The sequence below is a fragment of the Geotrypetes seraphini genome, chromosome 3, assembly GCF_902459505.1.
Source record: "Geotrypetes seraphini chromosome 3, aGeoSer1.1, whole genome shotgun sequence".
NCBI classification, from domain to species: domain Eukaryota; kingdom Metazoa; phylum Chordata; class Amphibia; order Gymnophiona; family Dermophiidae; genus Geotrypetes; species Geotrypetes seraphini.
In genome coordinates this window covers 202,819,429-202,837,500 of record NC_047086.1, presented here as the reverse complement: position 1 = coordinate 202,837,500, position 18,072 = coordinate 202,819,429, and the positions used below count along the sequence as shown (strand labels likewise).

The 18,072-nt window shown below is 40.0% G+C and overlaps 1 protein-coding gene across 5 annotated transcripts in view; it reads right to left on the bottom strand.

The window, feature by feature from the left end:
- The window catches only part of ATF1 (activating transcription factor 1), a 155,163-nt gene that overhangs the window by 102,486 nt on the left and 34,605 nt on the right, over positions 1–18,072 (bottom strand). For 4 of the 5 annotated variants that reach the window (XM_033937377.1, XM_033937376.1, XM_033937374.1 and 1 more), the window contains 2 exons: positions 10,382–10,564; positions 9,717–9,876 (listed from right to left, as the gene is read on the bottom strand). In XM_033937377.1, coding sequence (XP_033793268.1) covers positions 9,717–9,876; positions 10,382–10,564 — 343 coding nt within the window. Of the gene's footprint in view, positions 1–4,837; positions 4,971–9,716; positions 9,877–10,381; positions 10,565–18,072 lie in introns of all 5 variants that reach the window. The other variant, XR_004538768.1, reaches the window with a different exon arrangement.

Sequence of the window (18,072 nt, the reverse complement as noted above, 5' to 3'; positions counted from 1 at the left end):
AAAGATCAAGCTCTACATGATTAGTGGAAAGAGAGTGTTATCTCTTTCTGCTATGCTCAGGCTGGGCTGCCGCTGGAAGGTCGTGTCACAGCACATAAAGTTAGAGCAATGGCAACTTCAGCAGCTGGTACACCGTTGAAAGCGCACAGGACATTGGTGCACCGACAATCCCGCCCTGACATTTGCATGCAGGACAAATGTGCGCTATCGCTTCTGCTGGTTTGAGGCCTTTCCATTTGCATTCTAAGGGTTTTGGGGGGAAACCCCCCCCCACTACACTTACAACTCCTTGTGCTCCTGCTGGGGGGGTGGGGGGAACCCTCCCCCCCACTACACTGAAAACTCCCGTTTTCAGTCTTCGGGAGTTTTCAGTGTAGTGAGGGGGAGGGTTCCCCCCACCCCCCCCAGCAGGAGCACAAGGAGTTGTAAGTTAAGTGTGTGTGTGTGAGGGGGGGGGGAGTTCCCAAACACACACACCTTCGGAGCGCAAAGGGGAAGGGCTGAAAGCGGCAGAAGCAGCGGCACACATTTCTCCCACGTGCAAATGTCGGGGCAGGATGGTTGGCACACCAATATCCGGCTTGCTTTTGACGGGTTACATCAGTAACTCACCTAAGTTCCACCATCATTGAGGACCCTTGTGGGTTTGTTAGAATGACAACTCTTTTCGGAGGGCGGTTTATTCTTTTTCCCCTGGTTATGAGTTGTGAAGCTTGAGGACCCTCCCTTCACTAATTATTTAATTTTAAAATTGCTTGACACAGTGGGCTCTCCTGCTGCTGCTCTATTTAGGACAAGAAAAGGGAAACGATTATTTCTTTGGTTGAATATGTTCTTCAAAGCATGGCATCAGACAAGCAATAAATTCCTGCACAGCACAGCACAGCTTCAACTGCTGGCAGACATACTATGAGGTAGAATCTGTAGCATTTGTAGTAAGACATACACTCCCAATCATTTCAAATGAAGAGCCACCACACTGTCACCAGCTTTGCGCTGAAAAATAACGCTCTTATTTTTAATTGTTGTTTCCTATCCTAAGACAAGAAACTCAATGGACCTCTTCCAAGAGTAGGAGATGATTAAGGCATTAGCAGCAAGCCCCACTTCCCCTGAAGGGGACTTCAATAGTCAGGGAGTTGGAGGGAAAGGAGGATCCAGTACAACTAAGAGTAGCTCCCTCAGACTGGAGCAGTCCAGTTGGCCGCAGCCTTCTATATCTTTCTCTTTGGCTTCTTAAAAAGAAAGCAAGAACTTAATAGGGGATTGCCAGCTACAATTAAGGGAATTTTTTTATATACCATCTTTCTGTGATTCAAAGTGGTTTACATATTATATACAGGTACTTATTCTGTACCTGGGGCAATGAACTTACCCAGAGTCACAAGGAGCTGCAGTGGGAATGGAAACCAGTTCCCTTGATTCTCTGGCCACTGCACTAACCATTACACTATTCCTCCACTAAAGGTTTTTTGATCCAGCTCCCTTACTAAAATGCTACCAAACCAGATCGCATAGATTATCTCACCTACCTCATCTCCTAGATACTGAGAAACAGTGGCTAGCTATGGACAGAGCCCTTTATAGGGCAATGTCATTAAACCAGTGGTTCTCAGTCTCCATCTGCTGGTAAGAGTGTATATCCACACATCTGGATTGGTCTGGAGAGACAATGAGAAATGAGACGGCCTAACATTATCCTCTCCTGTAGAACTTAAATCTATCCAATCTATTAAATTACTGGGGGTAATCTTCGATGGGAAACTATCTTTTCAAAATCAAATAAGTTCTGTGGTTAGGAAATGTTTTTATTGGCTTCGTATGATTCATTCTCTCGCTAAGTTGCTTGACCATTCTTCTTTATTAGTCATCTCATGCCTGGACTATAATAATGCCCTCTATAAAGGTATCACCAAGAAAGAAATTAGGTGTTTATAAATTGTCCAAAATATTACAATAAAATCATCTTCAATGCTAGAAAATTTGATCACGTCACTCCACTTTTAATTAAAACACACTGGCTCCCCATCGAACACCAAGTCACCTATAAGATTATGCTGTTGACATTTAAAACTAAACTTCCAGGTCAGCCAGAATTTATAAATAGATTCTTGATTCCTCACTGCTCTCAGCGTTCACTCCGATTCTCTAACCAAAACCTGCTTTCAATTCCCTTGCTAAGGCATATCAATACCATGAGAACCAATATCTTCTCTGTCACGGCCCCCTCACTCTGGAATGCAGCTCCTAGCGACTTAAGAGAGATTACATCCCTAGATAAATTCAAATCCAATTTAAAAACATTTCTTTTTAAAGATGCTTTTGCAGTTTGATTGTCCTTTTAAGGATGTTTTTAGCTTATTCTAGCTTGGCCATTTTGGCCTCTATGTTCGTTTTCTCCTCCTTTCGTTTTTCCCATGATCTGTTCTTTACTATCCAAATATTGTAGTTCCTCCCCATCTCCTCTCATTCCAGTAAGTCAAGTCTATTTGTTTGTCTTTGTTTTAATGGCCAGTGTCAAGTACTTTACTCAAAGCCAACAGTTTTCTTACATCTTAAGATACAAGGCTTTTAAATAACACTAGACAACTAGACAGCATTTTCTAACATAGGAGCCAACTTTCAAAATGTTTGGGGGTACTCAACTCAGCAAAAATTTCCGTTCATATACAGTCTCTCTTCCTCCCCAAATTATCACCACAATTTACCCAGGGCTACGGAGTTGGAGTCGAGGAGTTGGAAACAATTTTGGGTACCTGGAATCGGAGCTGTGGGTACCAGAAACTGAGGGGTCGGAGTCAAAGGATTTATCTACCGACTCCACAGCCCTGAATTTACCATCCTACTTCCTTCTGTTTATGCCCATTCTCTTTTACTGAACTGTAACATATCCAGACAGCCTAAGAATTAAAAGACTTCATACAATTAAAACTCAAGTAAACCTGCTTTGTTTCTTCATTGAACTGAAATATAGATAATTTTTTGGAGTTCAAAACAAAGTAGGATTTATGGAAACAAACATATGTAATCTCTTAAGTTTCACTATTTTTTTTTCTTCTTACAATGTCCTAGCTATATTAGGAAGCACTAAAAACATTAAATTAGAAAACCAAAACAACAACTAAGAAAAATCTGGTCTCAAAACTCAAATCCCCTGTCCAGCTCTGAGATATGGATAATAAATAAGCTGCAACTCCCATCTTAACTCCTGTTCAAATTATTTTAATAATGAAAGATCTTTGGTTGGTCATTTAACAACAGGATGTCCAGCTCTTCCATCCCTCTCTTACACTTCTCTTGAATAAAGATAATAGTAAATTTGGAGATCAAGAGCATAGATACTCAAGGTACTACAAAATTTTAGTTAAGTACCTCTTGAACATATTCATATAAGAAAAACTGAAGCTTTGGGAAAATTGATGCATTCTCTTGAGCACGTTCTCTAGATTTTCAGTTTCATCACGTGGAACCCCAGTGACTTTAAACAAAAGGAACCATTAAAGCCCGAGGTGTTCTCATTTCTTCTCCAGGTGCAATGCACACACTACAATCTTGTATTTCCTAATCATGGAACAAGAGCACAATTTGCACAGATTGTTTCAAAATCACTATCTTCTTCCAGACTGCATCCATACTCACATTTTTGGTTTGATAGTGACTGGCCTTCTCTGCAGCAACTGCTCTCTTACTAGGGCCATTTTCCCAGTCACCACTATCACCAATATCAGCGTACTTTTCCAGTTCCACTATAGCACTGTCCATTTAAGCTAATCTAGACTTCTGCTACATCTCCAGTACTCTCATTTAAACTTTGTGAGGATCTGGTTTCAAAATGTCAAAATTTCAGAGATCTTGGCTTTTCTTTGCGTTAACCTGGAAATGTTGTAGCTAATCTTACTGTATGATCTGTGAGCAACCACTATTCCCTGGGACTCAAATACTCATCCATATATGCCATCATTTCCATTTTATCCAACAGAGTTATTTAAGAGATTTAACTCGCATATGCACCACAAAGTGATCCACTGACCCCAGAGACACTTAAAAAAACCCAAAACAAAAGACCCTTCTTTAGAGAAATATTACTATATGAAATTTCCTGAGGAAACGAAAACAGAGTTACTTCAATATGATAAAGGGGATGGAATGCCTCTCATATGAGGAAAGACTAGAGATTAGGGCTCTTCAGCTTGGAAAAGAGACGGCTGAGGGGAGATAGGATCAAAATCTACAAAATCCTGAGTGGTAGAAGTGGATCGATTCTTTTTTACTGCATCAAGATTTATAAAGACTAGGGGACACTCGAAGTTGCAGAGTAATACATTTAAAACCAATAGGAGAAAATATTTTTTCACTCAGAGAATAGTTAAGCTCTAGAATGCGTTGCCAGAGGATATGGTAAGAGCGGTTAATGTAGCTGTTTTTTTAAAAAACATTTGGCAAGTTCTTGGAGGAAAAGTCCATAAACTACTGTTGAGAAAGACAACTGCTCGCCCTGTTGAGAAAGACACTGCTCGCCCTGGATCAGTGGCATGGAATGCTGCTACTATTTGGATTTTGCCAGGTACTTGTGACTTGGATTGGCCTCTGTGAAGACGGGGATACTGGGCTAGATGGACCATTGGTCTGATCCAGTAAGGCTATTCTTATGTTCTAAAATGTGATTATTCAGGTCAATAGCTTGACTTCATCAAATCATGTCTTTCTTTAATTCAGCAAAGAGAAAACTACTCACTAGCTCCTTACAAAAAACTAAAAAAAAAAAAAAAAATTAAAAATTATAGCCAAAAAATGATGCAATCAAGAGCGCACAAGCATATGGAACACATGCCTCTACCTGCAAAAGAACATCAAGCAACTGGGAGCAGAGAAGTAGCAGTGTTGGGTCACACAGAGGAGTGAATACAGCATATCATCAGCTATTTCTTTGGTCTCTGAACCTGCAGCATCAGACAGCTATTCCAGAGAGCCTGATGGTGGGAAGAACAAAGAAGAAATGCAAAATCATTTGGCCTTGAGAGCAACCCATAGGCCTAGCTATCTAACCAATGAAGCAACAAAATATTAGTTGGTTCTAAAATTAAACTGCATACAAAAATACCTGATGAATATTTGTTGAGAATAGCCTGAAAACCAGGTTGGTCTATGGCCTTTAAAGACCAAGATTATGTACTTCTCATGTTTCCTATGTCCATTAACCCTTTACATCCAAATCAGAAAGCAGTTTTCTATAACACACACACACACTATCAATTTTGGAAATTGAGATTTCCTACATTTTTCAATAAATATTTAAATCCTGCACATCTGCCAATACTTTTTTTTTTTTATAAGACGTTCCTGCTGACAGGATGAAAACAAATAGCCCCTTTTCCAGGCACAGTATAACTTGTGTTGTGTGTGACAAATCAAAATGCAATTGCATTTAACAGTAAGAGAGAAAGTAACCTGCCCAACAATTACTATTTGACTGCTTGTCATTTCTACACAGGGAAAGAATACTGTATATTTCTCCTTGTTTCTTTCTTAGGTTTACAATCTTCCTTTAGTAGCACTACACACATCTAGGACTGGTTTAGATACAAGGAATGCCTGTTTAAATATTTACTTCAAGTAGTTAAACAGTAAAGAGTGCTAAAAGAAACTGTTTTGGGAGGTAAAGTAGCAATAGATTCTGTATAGGTCACTGTCACTTATCCAAAGAGTATCAATGGCTTATTTTCTAAAATAATGCATTGAACTGGGACTGCCAGTGAAAATATCCTGTCCAATAGGCATGGAAAAGTCAGTCGAAGATCAAAGATCCTTGAGCCTTGAACCTTCTCTACATCATAGAAACATGATAGCAGATAAAGGCCAAATGGCCCATCTAGTCTGCCCAACTTTATTTGACAGTGCCCAAGTAGTTGTATTCATTATTGCTGTCTTCATCATCCTGGCCATAAACAGGTCACTATCAATCACATCAATTGTTTAATGTTCTCCATGAAAATGAATTAGTTCATAGATAACAGAGTTCAGTGCTAAAAATGACACTTTGGATTAAAATAATCTTGTATAATTCATTCTCCCTAACCAGATGTCTGATTTTCTCTCTTTTGGATGCTCTATGGGATTGCAGGAACAACATTTACCCTCCAACTGAGATCAAAATGTAAAACCTACACTTGGAGATAAAGCAAAACTTCTGTGACAGTCTTCAACTGTCGTGATCTACAAACAGATTAACAAGACAGCATTTCCTAACATGGGAGACAACTTTTCAAAATGAGCACTCGAATGTGAGTGCTCAGTACAAATTACCAAGTCCATATACCGTAAAAAAAAATTAAAGCATGGTAGGTTGTGAACACAACTTGTCAGGCTGTCTTTAAATGAAGCACACAGTAGGTGGTGCACACATTGTGAAGATTTGTGGATAAAAGAAAAGCTGAGGGTAGCACTGCAAGTCCCACCAGTCTCTCTTCCTCCGAAACGCCAACTCATCCTGCTCCCAACCCATATTCTCCCCTTCCCAGCCAGTCCTCAATAGTCCCTGTTCTCTACATAACCCTATGTGCACCATACACTTTCTTTTCTCTCAGTCTCTCTACTTTTTTCTTGGTTCCTCCCCATCTTAATGTCTTTTACCTCCTCATCTGCTTATTCTGGGGGGTTTTCCCTCACTTCTTTCTCCTAATGCAGGCTGACTTTTGTTTTGGGGTAGGATGTTTAATACCCCCCATCTACCTACTCCACTCCCCCATTCCATACTTCTCTGCTCTCTACTTCCTCCTGATCTGCTTTGCCACCCACCAATTCCCCCCCTCATTAGGTTTCCTGTAACTGTACCTAAGTCAGTGCCTCTCCCCTGCAGGTTAGGCTTCCCAATCCCTCATGCCTCTAAAGTTCCCCCCCCAAAAAAAATTCTTCCTGATAAGTGTCATATTCCTATTCCCCCTTCCCAGAAGCCCAAACACCTTTCATATGCAGAACTCACAAACTGAAATACAATAGCAGTTCCACATCCAGAAAGACCCCAAGAGCTGCTTGACCTTCTGCATGCACAAACCTTGGAAGTTCAGCAATCAGTTGCTCCACAGCCCCTAGGGCCACGTTTGCATGTGGTGCTTTCTGCTCTCAGACTGAAAATCTAAAAGATCACATGCTGAGCAAGAAATAAGTGAACCCAAAGGCATGAATTCTTATGAACCCACTGTGTGCCAGTACAACTGCTCTAGAGGTCACAAAATAAGTGTCTGGCTTGGGGCACCAAGTTAGCAACGAGTCTAATGCCTTGTGCAAAAATGGAAACTGGCACCTTGTCTGCCAGAACAAATCGATTCTGGAAGAGATCAAACCAGCTATGTCACTCGAAGCCAAAACGATAAAGTTACAACTGTCTTATTTTGGTCACACTGTCAGAAGAGAAAGATCATTGGAAGTGGACATTATATTTTGGAAGATCAAAGAAACCAGGCAAAGAGGGTGACCTGCAATCAGATGGCTGGACATGTTGAAAATAACCACAGGCATGACCCTGAAAGGACCTTACCAAACTAGCACAAAATCTCTTTTTAGATCTGGAATTCATCAAGTCACCAGGATTTGAATATAAATCAATGGCACCTAAGTAACTTGGTGGTAACAGGTTTGGCACAATGCTCCCTTCCTTTATTAGTGGTGACTCCAGTATAACATCCTTTGTATTCTCTCTCCTTTTACTAAACATCTTCTTCTTTCTCCTCTATTCTCTGCAACGCACCATTATCTTCCCGTTCCTTCCTTTCCCTGACCCACATGATGTGGAAGGATATGAGGACGGCACACCACTATAGCAGTACCCCTGTCATTCTTGGTGCCCTGCACAGCCATACAACCCAAAAGTTAGCCTTTAGCATAGCTGTGCTGGGAATGAGAATGGAGAGCCAGGGCTTATTAGATGAGCCAAGAGAAAAAACAAACCAAGGACTCCTTATCCCCTTCCAAGCTCCAGCCATCTCTTCCTGCCATGCTAAATTTCTTTGGGATGATACAGCAGAATGAGACCACTTAATCCAAAACTACTGTCTCCTAAAAGATGTGAGAAGGAAATGACTTCTTTTTGTGAAAAAAGGGAGACTGTGTTGCTCTCTATTCCCCTTTCAATTTGAGGCTTAGACATAGGTCTCTGCATTTCAGAGCTGCCAAAGAGAAGCAAATTTAAAGATATTTTTCAGACTGGCATTAAATATTGGAACAATTCCCTCCTGCTCCCCCATATCAATTCTGGTGACTACAGGGCTGAAGGAGAAGGGCAAAATATAGTTATAGCCCAGCTGCCACAAAAATCTTTACTAAAACTTAATTTTCCAACCTTTGTGTCTGTAAATTAACTTCAAGTCTCTACTTGAACTTGATTTTCTTCCATTCTTCCTCCCATGTCATCAGAATTTATCTTTCTTCCATTACATTTGTCTCTCCATAGTTTCACTCATCTCACTTTCTTCTAGTCTTACTCCATCCTCCACTTCTCACCCTATTCTCACCTTCAGGTCTCTTCTCTCAAGAATGACACCTCCCTTTCCTTCACCCACACAGCTACTCTCCATCTTTCAGCTCCTCTTCAATCTTCAGCTCGTCTCATCTCTGCCTGCTCTTTTTTCTCCCAGCCACCAAAGACCCAGAACTGAGCCAACTGGTCAAAACATCTACCTCCTACATGCACTTTAGGAAGCTCCTAAAAACATTTATTTTCCCAAAATTCAGCAGACCTTCTTAGATACTTTTGGAAGCTACCTCAAATGCTAACCTAGCTTGTCATTTATGACATAGCTCACCCGATACTGATCTGCTATACCTCCTTTGTAAGGTTCATCTGTCTACCTCTGAACGTTACAGTTTACCGCTGTTGCCAAGTTATATGGTAGCCCCTTGTCATTAATCTTTCTGCCTCTTTGTAAATACATACTGTCAACCACCTTTGTAACTCCACTGCTATCTCCTTCCCAAGTCTTACTGTAGCTCACTGACACTGGTCAATTTTTACTCTGTTGTAAACCACAAAGAACTGCAAGGCTTATGTGATATATAAATAAAAATGTATGTTATCATGTCTCCTTCTGCTAGCAACCTTCTCCCACACAGCCCATGCTCTATCCCTCACAGCCTGCGCCTACTCCTCTCCAACTATCAGTCCTTGTTCCCATTACTCAGCCTCTTTTCCATTTTCTGCCTCTTCCAGCATTTCATAACAGCACTCTCTCTCCTAACCAGCGACTCCTTTCTATTTCCTTGCTCCCTTTATTCCTCTCTCAATATCTCTGTCTCTTTTTTTACCTAAACTGCTATTTGGTGTTACTTAGGCAACACAGGTAAAGTTGTCATGCCAATAAAGTTAACTGAATTTGTCTGTTCCTTTAGTAAGTGTCAGCCTGCTACACTTGCCTTCCTCATTGGCTGCTGCTAGGCTAAAGCAGTTCCCTCCTCCCCTGCAGTCTATTGAAAAGACATTGGCCAACAGTTTGCAGGGGGATGTGGAGACAGTAACTAGGATAGAGAAGCACTTCCTTCCTGTGGTTTCTTGTAGCTCTGAAGCATGCACCTTGATGCCCCAGATCTAGACTTACTGGGAAAAATATTGGGGGTGCTCAGAGCTTGGCACCTATGCTTCTTAATACAAGAGGAATAAAATATAACTTGCATTGTTTTTCCAAAGACTTCAGATTTCACAAGATAGCACTATGCAGATCACATACCTGTTTTTCATTAACCTTATTTCTCGTTTGAGTTGTGGGTCATCTGTCTTTGTCGTTGGAGATGAGAGTGAGACTGGAGAGGTCATCACCACAGTTTGAGGAAGGGAAGTGGTGGTTGGGGTGGTACGAATTTGGTACGTTTGCATATCCCCTGAGGCAGCTAAAATAGCAAAAAAAAATAAAATAAAATAAATAAATATATATATAAATATATAAATAAATAAATAAATAAATATATATATATATATATATATATATATATATATATATATACATACACACACACACATGTATTAATTGGCTGAAAATTTTTTTTGAAAATCTACCCCCTTTCTGAAACATTTTGGTTGTGGCAAACTGAGGTGATTCAAAGAAAGTTTAATATATGGTAGAACTGTTGGATCTTGCAGGGTTCCTTAATTGTATGTTCAGCACAGCTACTAGAAAGCTTATCTTCTATTTCCCTTACAACTAATCTTTATCAAAATTTACTGACAATGAGGAGACAATTTCCAAATATTAAAGGCACTTCACCACTAACGACACCCACCGTGAGATAATATGCCTGCCATTTATGGCATGCTCAGAAAGGTTCCCTCCTGACCCTTTCCCAAAACATGCATCTCTGATCCCCTTAACATTATTGATGCCCTTTAAGCACTCACTCTGTACTACCACCTGGTTGCTGGGTACAAGAATCTGCTGCCCATCAGATGTCTGTGCATACTGTAGTATTGTGGTTCCTGGCTGACTGCTTCCAGCATTTGTCATCGTTAACGTCTGTAAACCCTGTACACCATCTGTACCCGGACTGGCCAGCTGTAATGCTCCATTTGGAGCAATGGCAACTTTAAGGGGGAGGAGGAAAAAGAATGTATTAAAAATGGGAAAAAAATTACTACTTTATAGACGATCTGAATATGCACAATCCTTTCCTTAAGGTTCAAATATATTTCCTTTACAATATGAACTCATAAGAACATAAGACTTGCCTTACTAGAACAGACCGAAGGTCCATCAAGCCCAGTATCCTGTTTTCAATAGTGGTCAACCCAGGTCCCAAGTACCTAGCTAGATCTCAAGTAGTAAAACAGATTTTATGCTGCTTATCCTAGGAATAAGCAGTGGATTTCCTCAAGCCATCTCAATAACAGCCTATAGACTTCTCTTTTAGGAAATTATTCAAACCTTTTTTAAACCCCACTAAACTAACTGATTTCACCACATTCTCCGGCAACAAATTCCAGAGTTTAATTACACATTGTGTGAAGAAATATTCTCTGGTTACTGCGATCTTGTGTGGTGCAGACTCAATTTAGAGTTTCTTTTACTAAAATGTATTACATAGTTAATGTGGGAATTATTGTGTACTGTTAGTGCACACCTGCATTAACATGTGGTTTGAGGGGTGTGGCTTGGCATGCGCGATACATGGACGTGTGATCGTGTCGCTCCGTTCCCCAGGCAGCAATATATAAAATAATATACCTTATATTGAAGAAATTTCAAGTTTCTCTTGAGTCGGGAGGTATATAAGAATGGCGAGCACAAGACAGGGAAAGATTGATTCAGTTTTCGCGAATGCTGGCACGGCAAAGCGCCTCAAACAGGATATGGTTGCCGCATCTAAAGACCCGCTTCCGGATGAAGAGGAAAGTGGGAGGAAAGAAATAATGGCTGAACTGAAAAAAATCTTGCAACAAATTCAAAAAAACGCGGAAAGCATCCATGAAGTAAAAGAAGAGGTTTTAAACATAAATAGACATAACATAAGCAATGCCTCTGCCGGGTCAGACCCGAGGTCCATCGCGCCCAGCAGTCCGCTCACGCGGCGGCCCAACAGGTCCAGGACCTGTGCAGCAATCCTCTATCTATACCCCTCTATCCCCTTTTTCAACAGAAAATTGTCCAATCCTTTCTTAAACCCCATTACCGTACTCTGCCCTATTACGTCCTCTGGAAGCGCATTCCAGGTATCCACCACCCGCTGAGTAAAGAAAAACTTCCTAGCATTTGTTTTGAATCTATCCCCTTCCAATTTTTCCGAATGCCCTCTTGTTCTTTTATGTTTTGAAAATTTGAAGAATCTATCTCTCTCTACTTTCTCTATGCCCTTCATGATCTTGTAGGTTTCTATCATGTCTCCTCTGAGTCTCCGCTTTTCCAAGGAGAAGAGCTCTAGCCTCTCCAGTCTTTCAGTGTATGAAAGGTTTTCCATGCCCTTAATCATTCGTCTCTGGACCCTCTCAAGTATTGCCATATCCTTCTTGAGGTACGGTGACCAATACTGAACACAGTACTCCAGGTGCGGGCGCACCATTGCCCGATACAACGGCAGGATGACTTCTTTTGTTCTGGTCATAATACCATTTTTAATAATACCCAACATTCTGTTTGCCTTCTTCGCGGCTGCTGCGCATTGCGCCGTTGACTTCATTGTTGTATCCACCAATACACCCAAATCTCTTTCAAGGTTACTTCCCTCTAATACTAATCCCCCCATTTGGTAGCTGAACATCAGGTTTTTTCTCCCTATATGCATGACCTTGCATTTCCCTACATTGAATTTCATCTGCCATTTATTCGCCCACTCCTCCAGTTTGTTTAGGTCCCTTTGTAGGTCCTCACACTCTTCCGTAGTTCTAACCCTTCTACAGAGTTTAGTGTCGTCCGCAAATTTTATAACTTCACATTTCGTCCCCGTTTCCAGGTCATTTATAAATATATTGAACAGCAGCGGTCCAAGTACAGACCCCTGCGGAACTCCGCTCGTGACTTTCCTCCAGCCCGAGTAGTGACCCTTCACTCCAACCCTCTGTCTCCTGCCTGCCAACCAGTGTTTAATCCATCTGTATACGTCCCCTTCCACCCCGTGGTTCCATAGCTTCCTAAGCAGCCGCTCATGGGGTACTTTGTCAAAGGCCTTTTGGAAGTCAAGGTAAATGATGTCTACAGGTTCCCCTTTGTCCAACTGGCTGTTTACCCCCTCAAAGAAGTGCAGTAAGTTTGTTTGGCACGATCTTCCCTTGCAGAAGCCATGTTGGCTCGCTTTCATCAGCCCATTTTTTTCGATGTGCTCACAGATGCTATCCTTTATCAGTGCTTCTACCATCTTGCCTGGAACCGATGTCAAACTTACCGGCCTATAGTTTCCCAGGTCTCCTCTTGACCCCTTTTTAAAGATAGGTGTAACATTTGCTATCTTCCAGTCCTCCGGAATCTCTCCAGTTTTCAGGGATAGGTTGCAAACTATTTGGAGTATTTCCGCTATCTCATTTCTTAGTTCTTTTAGTACCCTAGGGTGGATTCCGTCCGGGCCTGGTGATTTGTCACTTTTCAATCTATCTATCTGTTGGAGGACATCCTCATGGCTCACCTCTATTGCTGACAGTTTTTCTTCTTGGTCACCATGGAAGATCACGTCGGGTTCCGGTACACTGGATGTGTCCTCGCTTGTGAAGACTGACGAGAAGAATTTGTTTAACCTGTCGGCTACCTCTTTTTGCTCCTTTATCACTCCCTTTTCGTCTCCATCATCCAACGGTCCTACTTCCTCCCTCGCTGGTTTCTTCCCCTTAACATATCTGAAGAATGATTTGAAGTTTTTTGCCTCCCTGGCCAGTTTCTCTTCGTATTCTCTTTTCGCTCTCCTAACCACTTGATGACATTCTCTTTGGTGTTTCCTGTGTTCATTCCAGTTTTCCCCAGTTTGGTCCTTTTTCCATTTCCGGAATGATTTTTTCTTGTCTCCTATCGCTTTCTTCACCTCGTCGTTTATCCATGCGGGGTTTTTTGTTCGGTTTTTTTTGCACCCTTTTCTAAATCTGGGGATGTACATATGTTGTGCTTCTTGCACTGTGCCCTTGAATAGAGACCAGGCTTGCTCTACAGTTTCTGTTTTCCTTGAGCTATTTCTAAGTTTTTTTTTAACCATTGCTCTCATAGCATCATAGTTTCCTTTCTTGAAGTTGAACGTTGTCACTGTGGTTCTCTTCCCTTTTGCTGTACTTACTCCTAATTTGTACTGGATCATGTTGTGATCGCTGTTTCCTAGTGGTCCTACTACTTCCACTTCTTTTGCAGGTCCCCCTATTCCGTTTAGGATTAGGTCAAGAGTGGCATATCCTCTTGTTGGTTCCTTGACAAGCTGCTCCATAAAGCAGTCCCTCACAGCCTCTAAGAATTCTGTTTCCCTCGCACAGTTTGAGTTTCCAATATTCCAGTTTATTCCGGGGTAGTTAAAGTCTCCCATTACTGTCACATTCCTGTTGTTGCCTTCCCGCCTCAGTTCTGCTGCCAGATCTTTGTCGTTTGCTTCCGTTTGTCCAGGTGGACAATAGTATAGACCCAATCTTATGTCAAGGCCACTTTTTCCTGGTAATTTTACCCATAATGACTCCAGTCCTTCCGCCTTTGGTTCTATATCCACTCTGGACGAGGGAATGGTGTCTTTTATGTATAGTGCTATTCCTCCACCCTTCTTGTGGGTCCTGTCTCTTCTATAGAGTTTGTACCCTGGCAGCACTACGTCCCACTGGTTATCTTCATTCCACCATGTTTCCGTGATTCCAATGATGTCTAGGTTTTCTTTTTTGGCTATGACTTCTAATTCTCCCATTTTGGTCTTTAGGCTCCTTGCATTAGCGTACAAGCAATTTAAGTCCTGGTCTTTTCTTTTCTCTGCTGGTTTTACATGTGTTTTGCTCCTCTTACCATCCCCTAGTTGGGCTGCCAGTCCCTCATTTCTGTTCCTTTCTTCCTCATTTTTTGGTGTATCTTTTCTGATCTTTTCTTCCTCATGTTTTGGTGTATCTTTATTATCTGCAACCTGATTTCCTGATCTCTCCTGTTCCTCTAATTTTATCTGTTTGCCCTTTTTGTTGGTCAACAGCTTCTGTTGTTCGTCTCTTGCCTGTTCCCAGCATTTTTCCCGCTCAGTATCTTCTTTGGATACTCTTGTCCGAACCGTCGACGTCAGGTCGATTATCGGCTTTCCCCTTCTTCTCAGTTTAAAGCCTGCTCAATTCCTCTCTTGATGTTGTTTGCTAGCAGTCTCGTTCCTGCCTTGCTCAGGTGTAGTCCGTCCCTCCTGAAGAGCTTGTTCTTCCCCCAAAAAGTTGTCCAGTTTCTTACAAAAAGGAATCCTTCTTCTTCGCACCATCTCCTCAACCAAGCGTTTATTGCTTGTAGCTCGGTCTGCCTCTTCACGTCTGCCCTCGGTACTGGCAGAATCTCTGAGAATGCTATCTTCTGTGTCCTCAGCTTCAGTTTCCTTCCTAGGATCTTGAACTGTTCAATTAGCGTAGTCCTGCTGTAATTTCTCCTGTTGACATCATTTGTTCCCACGTGGATTATCACTGCTGTCTCTTCTGTTTCCGCGCCATCCAGGATCCTCTCGATTCTGTCGGAGATGTCCTTCGTTCTTGCTCCTGGGAGACAGGTCACTAGCCGATCCTCTCTCCCTCCTGCTACGTGACTGTCCACTTCTCTCAGGATCGAGTCTCCCACGACGACTGCAGTTGGAGGCAGTGAATCAGAAAATGACCGTTTTAGAATCCAGAGTGGAGCAGGTAGAAATGGCTGCAGCACAAACAAAGGAAGATAATAAACTTATCAGAGAACTGCAGAAGAAACTGGTGGACTATGAAAATCGTGGAAGGAGGAAGAATATTAAAATTATTGGATTGGGAGAAAATTTGGAAGGAGAAAATCCGATACAATTTTTGGAAAATTTACTTCCAAAATTACTTCAGTTAAATACAAGGTCCCCTTTAGAAATCGAACGTGCCCACAGGATTCCTTTTAAACGGTCAGCTGGAAATTCAAAGCCTAGACCTCTGATCTTTAAGTTGTTAAGGTTCAGCCAAGCAATGGAAATACTAAATTTGGCAAAAGCAGACAGGAATTTAAACTATAAGGGCTCTAAGATTATTTTTTTGCCAGACTTTGAAAAAGGCACTGTAGCTGTGAGACAGCAGTTTCTTCAATTAAGAACACAGCTGAAGGAAAAAGGTTACAAGTACGGGTTATACTACCCGGCAAGAATGAGAATTTCTTTATTTTGATCACTTTATTTTGATGACCCGGAAAAACTGAAAAACTTCCTTACAAATCCAGAACCTATGTCTATGTGAAGCTGGTCAAGAAAGAAGAAAGAAGACAGAAGAAAGAATAAGTGAAGCAGATTGATTGTAGATTGTATTAAAAAAAAAAAAAAAAAATTTATTTTAGATCCTGCTAATATATTTTAGTTAAATAAAATATCAGGGTATGTTGGCAAAGGGTGACATAATAAGATATTTTAATAAGTAGTAGATATGATATAAATGAACAGATAATCTTAAAGAGAAATAGAGATATATGGAATTAAATGAATTTGATATGAATTTAAATATTTTAAGTAATAAGTTATGTCTTTTAGAGATTTCTAGGTATGGATGGGGATCATTAATTTAACTAATAATAAAATATAGTGGGACAAATATTAAAATATGAGGATAACATTGAGTTATGAAATTTAATTTGAATGCTTTTATAGGTAAATGAATTTTTCTTCGGATGATTATTTAATGTTAATATATTAATTGATTTATAGGTATGATAATATTTGGATTGAATATATTTTTAATAATATATGAGTTGAACTATTTTTAAAGATTGCCTGGGGGGAGTGTGGGGTTACATTTCCTATGTGCGTTGCAAGTTTATCCATGTGGAGGGAGGGTTTGGGAGGGATAGGGTTGGGGGGAGTATTAATAATTTATTTAATGATGAATTTGGGAAAGAAAGAAGATGGGCAGTTGAATATTTGGAGGGAGGGTTTGGGAGGGATAGGGTTGGGGGGAGTATTAATAATTTATTTAATGATGAATTTGGGAAAGAAAGAAGATGGGCAGTTGAATATTTGGAGGGAGGGAGTGGATGGGATAGGGATTAGGGGATTATTGAATATTTGTTTCAGAATACATTTGGAAAAGAAAAGAAATGAGAATTTAAAAGATTTACTATTGGAAGTTATGAATGCATGGGTGTCTGATCATTTGACAATAATTATAAAATATGTTATTATTAGAATTTATATATATTTTAATGATGATTAAGTTTTTTTCGTTGAATGTAAATGGCCTCAATCATGTGATTAAGAAAAGGAAAATGTTAGATTTCCTTAAGAAACAGAACTCGGACATATATTTCATACAAGAGACACACCTATCAATTAATGAATCTAGGAAGCTGGAAGGAGGGTGGATTTCAAAATGTTTTTTTGCTCCAGCGAATGGGAAGAAGGCGGGTGTGGCAATATTAATAAGTAAGAAATGTTTAGCAAATTTTCAAATGGTTGCTGCAGATCCCTTGGGAAGGTGGGTACATGTCAAAATGAGCATGGGAAATAATACCCTTGATTTGTTTAATTTGTATGCTCCAAATACTAACCAAATGGAATTTTTCAAAAATATGCAAAAATTATTATTACCACTGGCTGCTTCTAATTTAGTGGTGGCTGAAGATTTTAATGCTGTAATGGATCCGATAATGGATAAGAGTCCAAGTAAAATTTTAAAATCATTAGGTTTAGATAATTTGGTTCAATCTTGTGATTTAATAGATATATGGCGTATTCTTCATTTTAATGATCGGGAATTTTCTTTTTGTTTTCAAGTGCATAATTATTTTTCAAGGATTGATTATATATTTGTTTCAAATAAAATAGCTCAGAAAGTGAATAAAGCCATCATAGATCCGGTAATTTTATCTGATCATGGTGGTGTATGGATTGAAATACAATTGGATGAGCAAGTGGATACAAAGCCGATTTGGAGATTTGATAATGCTTTGATTGCAGATCTAAAATTTATTGATGAGTTTAAATCAAAAATGATTGAGTTTTTTCAAATTAATGATTCTGGAGATGTTAATATTGAGATGGTATGGGATGCTTTTAAAGCAACCATGAGGGGATATATTATTTCATATTCAGCCTATGTTAGAAAACAAGCTAAGAAACAATTTTATGATTTAGAAAAATAAATTACAATTTTAGAAGAAAAATTAATTAATAGGTGGGAACAAAAGACATTACAAATGTTATTAAAAGCTAAAGCCAAATATAATGAGTTATCTTCAAAGCTTGTTAGAGAGGATTTGTTCTATCAGCAAGCTCAGTATTATGGAAATTCAAATAAGGCTGGGAAATTATTAGCAAATTATCTTAAGGCAAAAAAAAGGAGGACAAAGATCGTTGTAATAAAGGATAATAAGGGGGATTCATACACTAAAAATGAGCATATTTTACAACAATTTCTTGCTTTCTATAAAGATCTATATTTTTCAGAAACTTATAGAAATAAAGAACAAG